The sequence below is a fragment of the Myxocyprinus asiaticus genome, chromosome 41 (genome assembly GCF_019703515.2).
Source record: "Myxocyprinus asiaticus isolate MX2 ecotype Aquarium Trade chromosome 41, UBuf_Myxa_2, whole genome shotgun sequence".
Lineage (NCBI taxonomy): Eukaryota > Metazoa > Chordata > Actinopteri > Cypriniformes > Catostomidae > Myxocyprinus > Myxocyprinus asiaticus.
The window spans coordinates 7,465,304-7,478,044 of NC_059384.1; the positions used below are offsets into that span (position 1 = coordinate 7,465,304).

Sequence of the window (12,741 nt, forward strand, 5' to 3'; positions counted from 1 at the left end):
AGCCGCAACCAGGGGTAACCCAGGATAAGGGGTTCTCTGGAAGGTTCGATAAGATAAAAGGAGATTGTTTCATGGTGGTTCGCTTCAATGGTTAAACGCTGAGGAACTGTTCTAAATTTGATCATTCCAGATCCAATAGGTCTGCCATCCAGGGCTTCAACTTTCCAGGATGAGGGACAAGTCTAATAGGGTATACACATCTTCTTTGCCAGTTCAATGTCCAAAAAATTGTCAGCTGCCCCTGAATCCCCAAATGCTTTCAATGTAGTTGTCCTCTCCTTAGTATCCCACCTAGTAAGGGTAGCTGACAACAGTAAACGGGAGTGGGGAGTGTCAAATTGCGCAGTCCCACTCGCTAAGGTCCCCACACCCCTAGTGAGCCTTGGTTTTTAATGCTAATTCAGGGCAAGCAGAGTGCATGTGACCAGACCCCCCACAGTAGAAACACGACCTTCTCTTATGCACCTCTCTCTCTCTCTCCTTAGGTGATAGGCGGGTTCTGCCCAGCTGCATTGGTTCTCCTTCTGTCTGTTGGTTGAGATCGGCAACATCGGGAGCATTAGTGGGTGGTAACATGGGCATGACTCAGGAGTGCAACGTTCTCTTCTCCATTCACGAATACGGTTATCAATGCGGATGGCCAAGGTTATGAGTTCCTCCAGACTTGAACCCCAGGCTCTACTAGCTAGTTCATCATTTACATCTCCAGAAAGGCCACGGTAGAATGTTGAGACAAGAGCCTCTGAATCCCATTTACTCTCAGACGCCAGAGTACGGAATTCAGTGGCATAATCAGCCACGGATTGATGCCCCTGACACAGGTCTAGTAAACTTGCTGCCTCACGGCCACTGACTGGATGGTCAAACACTTGTTGAAGAGTCTCTGTGAACCCCTTTAGATCTGAGCAAATGGGGGACTGTTGTCTCCAGAGGGTTGAGGCCCAATCCAGTGCACAATTACACAACAGGGAGATTAAGTATGCAATCTTAGCCTTCTCAGTAGCAAAGGCAGAAGATTGCAAATATGAGAGACACTTGAGTCAGGAAACCCTTGCAGGTACCAGGCTTCCCATCATAGTGCTGAGGGGCTGGGATCTTGGCTTCCTGGGTGCAGCTAGTGGTGGAGGATCTGGGGCCGGTACTACCACAGTTTCTTGAGGCAAGCGTGCTTGTAGTTGTTGCAGGGACTCCCCAGTCTGGTTCACAGTGTCCGTCAGCCTCTGAAGCTGTGTCTCGTGTGTTCCAAGCAAAACCCCTTGTTTGCTGATGGCTCCATGAATCTGTTCATCCTCTGCTGGGTCCAACATATTAGTGTCTCAGTCTTGCTGTCAGGACCGGGGCTCGAACCCAGAGTGTGTTGCTGGTAGCACTAACCAGGTATGCTATGGAGCTGTGTGGACCCAAATTGCAGAGAATCACAAGAGGCAGGACTTGAGGAAAACAAACAGTCTTTACTCAATGTCCTTCTTGAATAAACACAAAAAAATCAAGCATCAAAAGCAGGGCTGAAGAAAGTACAGATCCACAATGGCTTGATGCAGGCAAAAATGTCCAATAACATAAAACAAACTTCCCAAACAAGCAGGTTTCAATGTAGTCTAAACGTAGGTCAAAAAAGGGACAGGCATTTACCAAAAATCTGCCTAAGCAAAAGAACCTCAAGACTGAGCAAAGATACAAACAAAAGCAGGTCTTATATACAGTATACACATACATACACTCTAACAAGCCTGGCACAGGTGATATCATTGAGCTAATAATGAACAGGAAATCAGGAGGAAGTTGTGGAAGGTCTTGTGCTCTTGGTTTCCCTCTGCTGGACAGACCGTGGTGTGACATGTTCCAAATCTTTCTACTAACAATAACACTTTACACTCAGTTCTTGTAGGCAGATATTGGTGTGGAAGCCCGAGTAACTGTAAAAGATGTTAAATTATTAAATTAGCTGTTGCAGGCTGCTCAAATATTCATGTCGCATCGAAAACGTTTTCCAATTATGAACAAAACCCATTGAAAACTACATGATTACTCTATGCTTTTATTTAATTCACATCAGACACAAATCTTTCTAAATATGTTCTAAGAAAAGATGGTTTCTTATGTTTTCTCCAAGGACACTTGTGGTGGCTTTAAGAAAGTTTAAAAAAGAGACTCTTGGTGATGTCATGGGAAGCATCACAGTATGAAGTGGGAACTGCTCTTGTGTCCTGGAGCAAGACACTTCACGCCCGTCTGCTCCAGATGTGCTCTGTGCCTGCCTCTGTCGGAATGTGTCAAATCCCACTCGGAATGTGGACAGTATGCAAGGAAAGTCACTCTTAAGTACCTGCAAAAAATGGTTCAAAACAAGATTAAAATGTCTTAAAACACAAAATATATAAAAAAAGATCTTATAAAATAATTTTTATTAACATGAACATTTTTAAACAGATCATTTACAGTGGCCCCAAAAAGTATTTGGACAATTCAAGTACACTTAAAAATGTAGGAATGCTTTTGCATTAAGAAACTAAATTTTAAACCAAGTGGCATTTATCTGAAAGATAGACAAGCACAAGAAAAACAAATTCACAAAAATATGTTTGTTAGGTTTAAAATTATATATATATAATAAAATAATAATAATTATTATTATTATTATTATTATTATTATTATTATTTTTAACTAAAAAAACCTCTCTGAACATGAGGACTTCCACTAGACCAGTTGGTTAAAAGTAATAACAAAAATGGCTAGAAATGTGAAATTAGCAAGTTGTAATCTATTGCAATGAAATTCAAACAATTTAAAGCACATCTAAAGAGCCACTCGGTAGTTGTAATGAAACTTTGATTCATACAGCCTATAGTCATGCATATATTCATATTTAAATGTGAATGAACTTAGCATTAGTATTTGTTTATGACTTAAAGTTATTACAAAGTGTTGCAAAGAAGAATTCTTCAAATATGCTATGACGACAGACAGTAAAAAAAATGCTTGTTTATATAAAATTTTTAGTTGTACATTTTTGCTGCTCAAGATCAACTTTATGCTGAAAAGTGGATGGGTTTATTTCACCAACGTATAAATGAAGTCAAAGCCAAGATTCAATAAACTGTGCTCTGCTAAATATGCATTATGCAGCCAAATTTGTGCCAGTCACCTTGTTGTTTGTGAAGAGTTTCCTGGTCCATAGTAAGCACAGAATATAAATTCACACAGAAAAATAATATAGTTTCCACCTTTTATCCCCCAGTCTTTTGGGTAAAATTGCCAAACATTTTTATAGCTTAATAATGCGCGGTGGAATTCATTATTCACTGGTTTACGACAGGATTTGAATGAGTCTTTTAGTGACATCTAGCGGTTCAACATCAGAACTGCAGTTTTAGCTAACTCGCGGTTCCTTATCAGTAATTTTAAAAAAAAGTCACTTACTCCTATTTTCATTCTACAATTTGGATTCGGTGAGTTTATTCACCTATATTGACATAATAGCCTATGTAAGACAACATCTTTTCAGGACTCTTTTAGTCCCCCTCACACTCAGTTAAGAGGTGAGAGGTGGAAACAAAGTATTTTGAAATTCCACACATTTCCTTTCAACAGGTTAGGCAACTGATATCATGTTTCTGCACGCATGAAAAGCGCCTAATTCCTCTTTCTGACACATTAAATGCAAATGTACTATCACAGCAGTGCGCGACTGCGCGTTTACACAGCGTGTGTTTTGGTGGGTGTTGTTTTCCTTCTCATTTATTTACATATGCCTTCTGTTTTATTCCGCCAAATGTGGACCACATTAGAAACAGTGTTTCTTTTTTTTTTTTTTCTTTCTTTTTTTAGCCCTGGTTGATAAAGAGATAAGTAGAGTAAAAACTTTCGTCGTGTGAGAGGTTAGTTCAGTGATCGTTTTGAACATTCTCCTCAAAAGTGCAGGTGAGTTTTGGTTTGATTAACATTTGATGCTTGTGTTGCGGTGTAAAGCGGCAGGTGATGGATGTTTTGTTGGTTTACAGTGTAAATTAAATAGTACTTTAGTCTTTGCTGACCGCAACACTGTTAAATTCGACATTTGTTACAAAACGTGCTGCCTTATGTTGTGCATTTACAATATGTTGCAGTTCGATAAATGAGTGTTTCGTTAAATCTTTGTGTATGTTTTTTTTCTTGCATTTTTATGACAGTGGATTGTAAAGTGGTGTGTTTTAATGCTGTCTACATTATATAGAAGTTGAAGTTAGTAGCAGGTTTGTGGTGTCTCTGTGAAGAGCTAGCTTCTGGACCTTTCCCGAAATATTAAACTCTGGTAGGCTATATAATAAGACTGTCGTGCTATATATATATATATATATATATATATATTGACTAGTAAGTATTGTGATATATATTATAATATCATAATATTGAAAGAGACAGTAAAGTTTATAAAGTTGGACTGCTTTATACATTACAAATAAAATTATAAACTAATATATATATATATATATATATATATATATACACACACACACTGGTGGACAAAAGTTTGGAATAATGTACAGATTTTGCTGTTTCGGAAGCAAATAAGTACTCATTTTTGATCAAATCTAGACAGACCCCATTTCCAGCAGCCATCACTACAACACTTTATCCTTGAGTAATCATGCTAAATTGATAATTTGGTACTAGAAAATCACTTGCCATTATATCAAACACAGCTGAAAGCTATTTGGTTCGTTAAACGAAGCTTAACATTGTGTTTGTTTTTGAGTTGCCCCAGTATGCAATAGACTGGCATGTCTTAAAGTCAAAATTAAGTCAGAAATGCCAAAAAAGAAACAGCTTTCTCTAGAAATTCATCAGTCAATCATTGTTTTGAGGAATGAAGGCTATACAATGCTTGAAATCGCCAAAAAACTGAAGATTTCATACAAAGGTGTACACTACAGTCTTCAAAGACAAAGGACAACTGACTCTAACAAGGACAGAAAGAGATGTGGAAGGCCAGATGTACAACTAAACAAGAGGATAAGTACATCAGAGACTCTAGTTTGAGAAATAGACGCCTCACATGTCCTCAGCTGACAGCTTCATTCAATGCTACCCGCTCAACACCAGTTTCATGTACAACAGTAAAGAGAAGACTCAGGGGTGCAGGCCTTATGGGAAGAATTGCAAAGAAAAAGCCACTTTTGAAACAGAAAAACAAAAAGAAAAGTTCAGAGTGTGCAAAGAAACACAGACATTGGACAACAGATAATTGGAAAAGAGTGTTATGGATCTTAACCCCATTGAGCTTTTGTGGGATCAGCTAGACTGTAAGGTGTGTGAGAAGTGCCCGACAAGACAGTCACATCTATGGCAAGTGCTACAGGAAGCGTGGGGTGAAATGTCACCTGAGTATCTGGACAAACTGACAGCTAGAATGCCAAAGATCTGCAAAGCTGTCATTGCTGCACGTGGAGGATTTTTTGATGAGAGCTCTTTGAAGAAGTTTAAGAAGTTCTGACATTTTTTTTCAAACTGTAATAGTAATCTTTCATGTTATTAATGTCCGGACTATACATTGTGATCAGTTGAATGCAATTTTGGTGAATAAAAGTACCAATTTCTTTCCATAAGAGCAAAATCTGTACATTATTCCAATCTTTTGGCTGCCAGTGTGTGTGTGTGTGTGTGTGTGTGTGTGTGTGTGTGTGTGTGTGTATATATATATATATATATATATATGTGGGTTGTTGACAAATAAAGTTGTCTGGGATAATAAAAGTGAGAAATCTTTTTAAAATATGGTGTAAACCGCATTTATGAAGAAATTTTATATTTGTGTCCATGTTGGTTTCATACAATTTTTGAAAAGCATTTAAGGACTTAAAAAAAAATAAAACTGGTGTAACCATCAAGTGAAAGGTATTAAAATGCTTTCCTTGCACTTTGAATACATGTGAATGTAATCATTCATTTCCAAAGTTTTCAAACATATTTTTCATGAGGAAAAAAAAACAAATTCAAATATCATGAATATTTGAGTCACAAATGTAAAGAAGTTTTCTTAGGTTTACTCCATATGACCTGAAAAAAATGATAATTTTCATAAAAAATTTTTAAATATCTATAAAAATAATAAGTGACCCATATACTTTAAAACAAAAAATAATGTAATTTTAATATATACAGTAGTTACATATATAAGTTGCCCCAAAAACATTTGGAAAATATTTATCATTTCATACCTAACAAACTTCTTGTTGCAAAATGTTTTGTTTGAGGAGTGTGCTTGTGCTATCTTTTTTTTCTACATACATGCATACATCAACTTTTTGTTATTGTGCATTAGATAGAGCTCGTCACAAGGCTATCTGTAACCTTCATACAAGATTTGGGACTGACTGTTCCTTCAAGCAGTTCCAACTGTTCATTGCTGATAAACACAAGGGCCTGGAAGCCACTCACTCACACTTTAAATAAGGCAAAAAAGTGTCTTTATTCTGACCCGAGTGTTGTGAGCTGGGATTAAATACATTTGCATCTTCCAACGTTTTGCCTTAAAGAGATGACCTCATATTGAGGTGCCTGCTACTTTGTTGGATGTTTGGTTGGGGATGTCCACAGTGATGGCTACAGATTTGTTGGCAGACAGAAGAGCAATCCTACGGGCTTCATGGAATAGATGGAGCAGGACGAATAATTCTGAGATTGATAAAATTATCAATACTAACACAAGTATGTATCTTTATAATCATCTGAGATGTTTGCAATAAATAATCATGATTAATCTATATATATTTTTTATATTAATGATTATGCAGAATTATATCCAGCATAAAATCAGTTTTAAGTTTAAACTTGAGCCTTATTAATTTGGGGATTTGGGATCACATAAATCAAAATAGTTTGGGAAACATTGGTTTAGAGGAGACTATAGCAAGTAAACTCTTTTTACTGAAGTGACTTTAGCAAACTGAACTATAAGAAGATGGTATATGAGGCATGGAGTGGAACCAGATCGAACGTTTTAACGATTGGACTTGTTTATTTTGAACAGGGAACTGTGACGAAGACATTGTACAGTGCTGGCTTACGTCAGTCCCCAAGTAAGAGCTGCTTTCATGTCTCTTTTAGTGTGGCTTAATTTGAGATGGGAGATAAAACACTCTTTAAAACCCAGCTAGCTGGATGCTCTGTCATTGTGTTGATGTTGTGTTTTGCATTTCTTCCGACATTGTTTTCTTTACAGCTTTTTTCTCATAGTGATTTGGCCACTAATAGAGTTTGACTTCTTTGTTTAGGGATGATGCAAAACCAGACGTTGCCATGGAGATGGCAAGTAAGATTACACGTCACTGCAATTTTGACAAAAAAAAAAAAAAAAAAGAGCTTATGTGATTTGCATGGAGTATATAAAATATATATGCAATTATTATTGTTTTAGAATACACTAATAATAAAACGTACTGTTGTTGTAATCAAACCTTTAGCATATGTTGAATTAAATATTTTAATAATCTGTTGTTATAAAATTGTTCAGTTCAGAAGCTGAGATATATTTTGTTTTTTTTTTTTGGCGGGGGGGCAAACACTTTATATTTATGTATGTGCATATGTGTCGTTTTATAGTCGCGCGTTATAAATTTAAATTCAGTGGAATGTAGCTTGATAAATGTGGTCTTCAAATAATATGCAAAGCAATTCTGTGAACACCCATTTAACACTGGAGCTCAGTGGAGATATGCCACCTGGTTTACAGTGTAGTGCCCTGGATTATATAACTGAGATACTGATAGGATTCGATTTGCACTGCGAATATACAGTATACAGTTATTTTAATTTGTAACTTTAAAAAGATGCCCTATTGACAGGTGACCTGAGGGTGTGAATTGGTTCCTGTGAATTTCATTATTTGGTCAGCTTTGTAAATACTGTATTTTAATCTTTTGCTTTGTTTACAGTGAAGCCTATAAGGAGAAACAGGAGTGCAGAAGATGATCTGGCACTGGGAGTGGAAGGTAAACATTCCCTGGTTGTATTGCTGTTCAGTTAAACCAAATACCTTGCTTAAAAAGGACTGTGTTTTAACACACAAGCAATTAATCGTGGATATGTCCAGAGGCGGTGCTGACTAATAATAGACAGATTTATTTACTAGGGCAATTACTCAGCAGATATATCAATTATTACATAAGTGTCCATCCCATTCTGCTGAGAATGCCTTTTCCTGTGGTGCTACTGATGGCGTATTTCGCAAACAGCCTTGGAGAGATGGTTTCTAGTCCCTTTGAAACCAGGAAGTAATCATGTTTACATAATCAATGATGAGTGCCATTCGGAGAGTGCATTTTCCCTCTTAAGTTTACATTTTTAATCCACTGACAGTTACGTATTCCTGTATTACATGAATTACAACTAAAAACAACTTACTTTTGGCATCACTCTGGATATTTCACCCACGTGGAGCTCACAGGTGCCCATACGTTCAAAAACACTTCCAGCTTCGGCCACCAGGGGACTTTGGTTAAAGTTTTGATAAGCACAGACCGATTTTAGCTGAAGAACTTTCGATCTACTGTCACCAAATTCACAGTCAGATATATCTGGTGAAATAAGTGTTCATTTTATTTCATCAATCTCATTTGCTCTCAGTTTTAATGTAGGCTATATATCGGTATAATACCAGCAATCAACCACCTTTGTCTCTAGATATCTGTATTGGCATCACTAGTGGCGTATGGACATTTCTATGTTTGTGAAGCAGCAGCGGGCCAAGTCTCGACGATTCTAAATGATTGTGCCAAGTCTGGATTTTAAATATGGCAAACCTCTCCATGTGAGCACGGGCAGAAAGTGAGACAAGCCAGTCGCTGCTGTATCCTGCTTTAGGGGACATCAAGCGGAGCTGCGTCACGGAACATTTGTAGAAAGTTCACCTGCTGCTGTTTGGATTCCAGTCTTGCAAAACAGATAAAGACTAGATAAAAGGGAGAAAGACATACTTGTTAGTTTAACATGATTTACCCAAGAAGGATGGCATGTTCCTGGATCAACCTTCTTGTTAGTCTTGAAACAGCATTTCTATCAACCAGTCAGATTTTTGAGTTAAGAGTTCAAAAATGTTCTTTTTAACTTGTTTCCCTTTGATTTAGAGTGTACAGTAGGTGCTTTTGGTCATATATTGGCTGTTTTACAACTGCTTTGAATGTGGCTCATCCAGTTTAGAATAGTGGTCAATCAATTACATTTTTACATTTAGTCCTTTTTCTTCATTTAATCTTCAACATACCATTGTTGAAGATTAGGTTACATCCTTGGGTTTAGGGTTAGGGCACTGATTGTTTGACATAAAAGTTGTTTCAGGATCAAAAAGGATGTTATACATGTGTAACCGGTCCCGCTCAACCCGCTCCGAGGCGTGCTAACGAGGAGGCTAAAGTCTACAGGCTCTAGCGTCAGTCACTAGTGCACCTCTTGAGGCCATGGGAGTGAGGTTTACACATACCGCACAACCATCATGTACCAGCTGGCTCCCTTTATACTTGCTCCTCATATACTTCCTTGTTGTATTTGATGTTCTTGTCCTCTCATAAACAACTCTACAAAAGACTTTGGCATGATGTCAGGGACACAATGGGCCTTGATGCCTTCTTATAAGGGGATCCTGATCAATTGAGCCTAGCTTATTTTCCTAAACCAACATCTTGCATGGGTATTATGCCTGATCATTCATCAAATCATACCTGGGCACTTATATCCATCACAAATTCCCAAATAGTGAAAAATATATTGAGCTGGGCGTTTCTTCAACTTTGGGCACTTTCATGTCCTAGGGGTTGATTAGGGATTCAAGCCCGAAGTGCTGAAACATTATTGTATTTGTAAGGATTATTATTATTATAATTCTGCCCTAAAACTGATAGAGCAGACCAGGGCCATGCACAGACATTTTGGGGGGGCAGATGCTCAAGCGAAATAAAAGGGCACCGCTCTCATAATTATTTATAATAAAAAAAAGTTACTTACAATAGCACTTATTTTACTAATTTTTTGTTTTTTTTATTTCAATACCCATACACTCATGCAAATGTTTAATTCTCAACAGATTTCTACAAAATTATCAATTCACACAGACAGATGATGGTCTTTAGCATTCACTATTTCTACATTTATCACAAGAACAGGCAACAACAAAGAAATCAATGCCACATTGTGCATGCTTTAGTGGTCTATAAAATAAATAACCATTCAAAATCAAGAAATCTTTACATAAAATTGAAAAAGGATGTTCTGTGAATAAATAAAATAATAAACCAACCAATCTACCCTCCACTCTACAAAGTAGGCCTATGCTCAGTTGCAACAATTAGGCTAAGTGCGTTCTGTGTACTGAGGTGAAGGGAGCAGGATCACTCTCCTGCTTTTAAAATTAAAATTAGATGAACTGTTAAACTTTCAAATCTGAGCTTGTAAAGGCCCTGGACTATTGTATTGAAATGACAATCAGTTGGCTTGCCTACAATTACCAGTACATTTTGTGTCACAGGAGTAAGAATCGATAATTTACTAGGCTATATCTTAAAGCTGTTGCTAATCAGTATGATCATGTACGCAGTGGACGAATCATATATTTGCACATTTTCTTGTGACAAGTGACAGGTCGGCTAACGTTTCTGATATCCAAATATGATTGACTATTAACCACATAATGCATATTTATTTGTTTCAATTGCCTGACAAAGGAACTAGCCTACCGGAGTTTACTCGTTTTTCATTGATGACGGCGTCACAACACTTTTTTTACGCCAACGCCAGACTAGCTTGCTTATTGTTGAGCTTAATGGAGGGCTAATGCCCAAGTTAGTCTGGCTGTATTGAGATGTTTTAATAGTGGTTTAATTTCACAACAGTGACAAACAATGCCGAAGCTTAGGGCAAACACTATCGTTACCTGGCTGTCACAAATGAAGTCAGGTCAGAGAGACGTAGATGCTGATCCGCAAGGCGCTCGATTTGTGTGCTTTAACTGTGGTGGCTATGACACGGGAAGTCGAATAGGGAGGTGCAGGGGCTCGTGCAGTCTCACAGAATTAGAACTCAAATGCAGTTGTCGGGCATTACAACATGCTTTTAATTAAGAATTGATGCCATTGGCTAAATTTAAAAACTAAAATATAAAATTTTCTTGCAAAAAGGGCACTTATCTAGTCCGAGGCCAAAAGGGCATGTGCTTGAGCACCACCTGGGGTCTGTCTGGGTGCAGTGCAGACCAAACCGTGAGGCCTAGAGACTTGAAACTTTGGGTAATGGTTGTACTCTGGCTGGCTAACCATACACATGGACTTGCCCCGTTCGGGGGGCGCTACAGTGAACAAAAGAAATAAATAACAGCATTTGGGCCATAACTCTTGAACCGTAAGGCTTAGGAGCAAAATTCTTTTTGCCTGTGATTCCTCGCGTCATGGCGAATCTTTTGGAATACGATAAAAGTTTTGCTCCACCCTTTCGTTTTTCCGCTATTTCGTATTGTTTGAAAAAAATAAATAAAAACTAACTAGTCCTTGGCCGTTCGCTCCAATTGGAACCAAACCAGTGCAAAAAGATTCAGCAGAGTCCCAATATGAAAGTTATCTTTTTTTGAACTTTCGATTTTTTGAACTTTCGATTCATTGTCCTACAAGAAAAGGCCTATTTTTATCAAACTTAGTACGCATATGCGATATATCATTTTGAAGAAGCAGGCAAAATTTGGAGGAGTTTGGACAATAGGTGTCGCTATAACAGTTATGAATGTTTATGCTATCGTATTTTACACGCATGTGAATGGTTGTATATTCTGCAATGTTTCACACAGACACACGTTAATCATATCATACGGTAGATCTCCTCATTCTAAACAACTTTGCCTCAAGAACCATAGGTGTCAATCAAATTGTTCGTTAAATATTTGAGATTATTTAAAAAAAAAAAAAAAATGTTAAAAAAATTGTAACTAGTCCTAGGTTTTTCACTCAACCTCCACAAAACAATTCTCTGAACTTCTAGATAAATAATTATAAAAAGACATAAAACTTTTTTTATTTAGAATGGCTATAATAGGGTAATTTATACATATGGTTGTGGCTCAGTTTACCCAAAAGCCAGTAACTTCTAAACAAAGGTTATGATTGAAATAAAATTTAGTATACAAATGAAATGTGATTCCAAAGAAGCATGCAAAATTTGTTGTGGATCAGACAATAGGTGGCGCTATAAAAGTCAGACATGTTTAAAAAAAAAAAAAACACTAAATCTCTATGGTTATTTACCTGTGAGTGCTGAAAATTATATTGCTTTATTTCATTTTAGGTGCTTACGGGCTATCAGAATAATTCTTACAGTTCTGTAGCACATGCACTTAAAGGCCCTCTGCTGCTTGAACCCCAGTAATTGCTGCTTGCAGCTATTTTTAAATTTTCTTTTTTTTTTTTTTTATTAAGCGAACTGATATCAATTTTCTTCTTTATGTTAAATGAAGGTCTCATTAAAACTGAATTGGAAATGTTTTACCATGCAATCTCCATTTCTTTTTGGTACTTTTTAAATACCTTTTATGTACAGATTTGGCTGTTTTAGTCTTGTCCCAGATCCAGACTTTCAATATTAAACTATGAAATTCTGTTATAAAAATACAAATTATTACATGTTTAAAACTAGAATAATCTACACAAGAGTGAAATAAACAAACTGACATTATTTCCAATTAAGCTGCAATTTTGCTAAATTACACAACGATTGTGAAAATATTA

General features: G+C 37.0%; 1 protein-coding gene across 5 annotated transcripts in view; it reads left to right on the forward strand.

Moving 5' to 3' along the window:
- The first annotated feature begins 3,610 nt into the window (after nt 1-3,610).
- itprid1 (ITPR interacting domain containing 1) overlaps nt 3,611-12,741 on the forward strand; it is a 32,790-nt gene continuing 23,659 nt past the window's right edge. Inside the window, exons 1-6 of one of the 5 annotated variants that reach the window (XM_051682355.1) lie at nt 3,611-3,716; nt 3,830-3,922; nt 6,303-6,688; nt 7,011-7,059; nt 7,255-7,292; nt 7,915-7,971. In XM_051682355.1, the coding sequence (XP_051538315.1) occupies nt 6,568-6,688; nt 7,011-7,059; nt 7,255-7,292; nt 7,915-7,971 (265 nt within the window). In that variant the 5' untranslated portion in view covers nt 3,611-3,716; nt 3,830-3,922; nt 6,303-6,567. Of the gene's footprint in view, nt 3,717-3,829; nt 3,923-6,302; nt 6,689-7,010; nt 7,060-7,254; nt 7,293-7,914; nt 7,972-12,741 lie in introns of those variants that run through there. The other 4 variants (XM_051682357.1, XM_051682356.1, XM_051682358.1 and 1 more) reach the window with 4 other exon arrangements.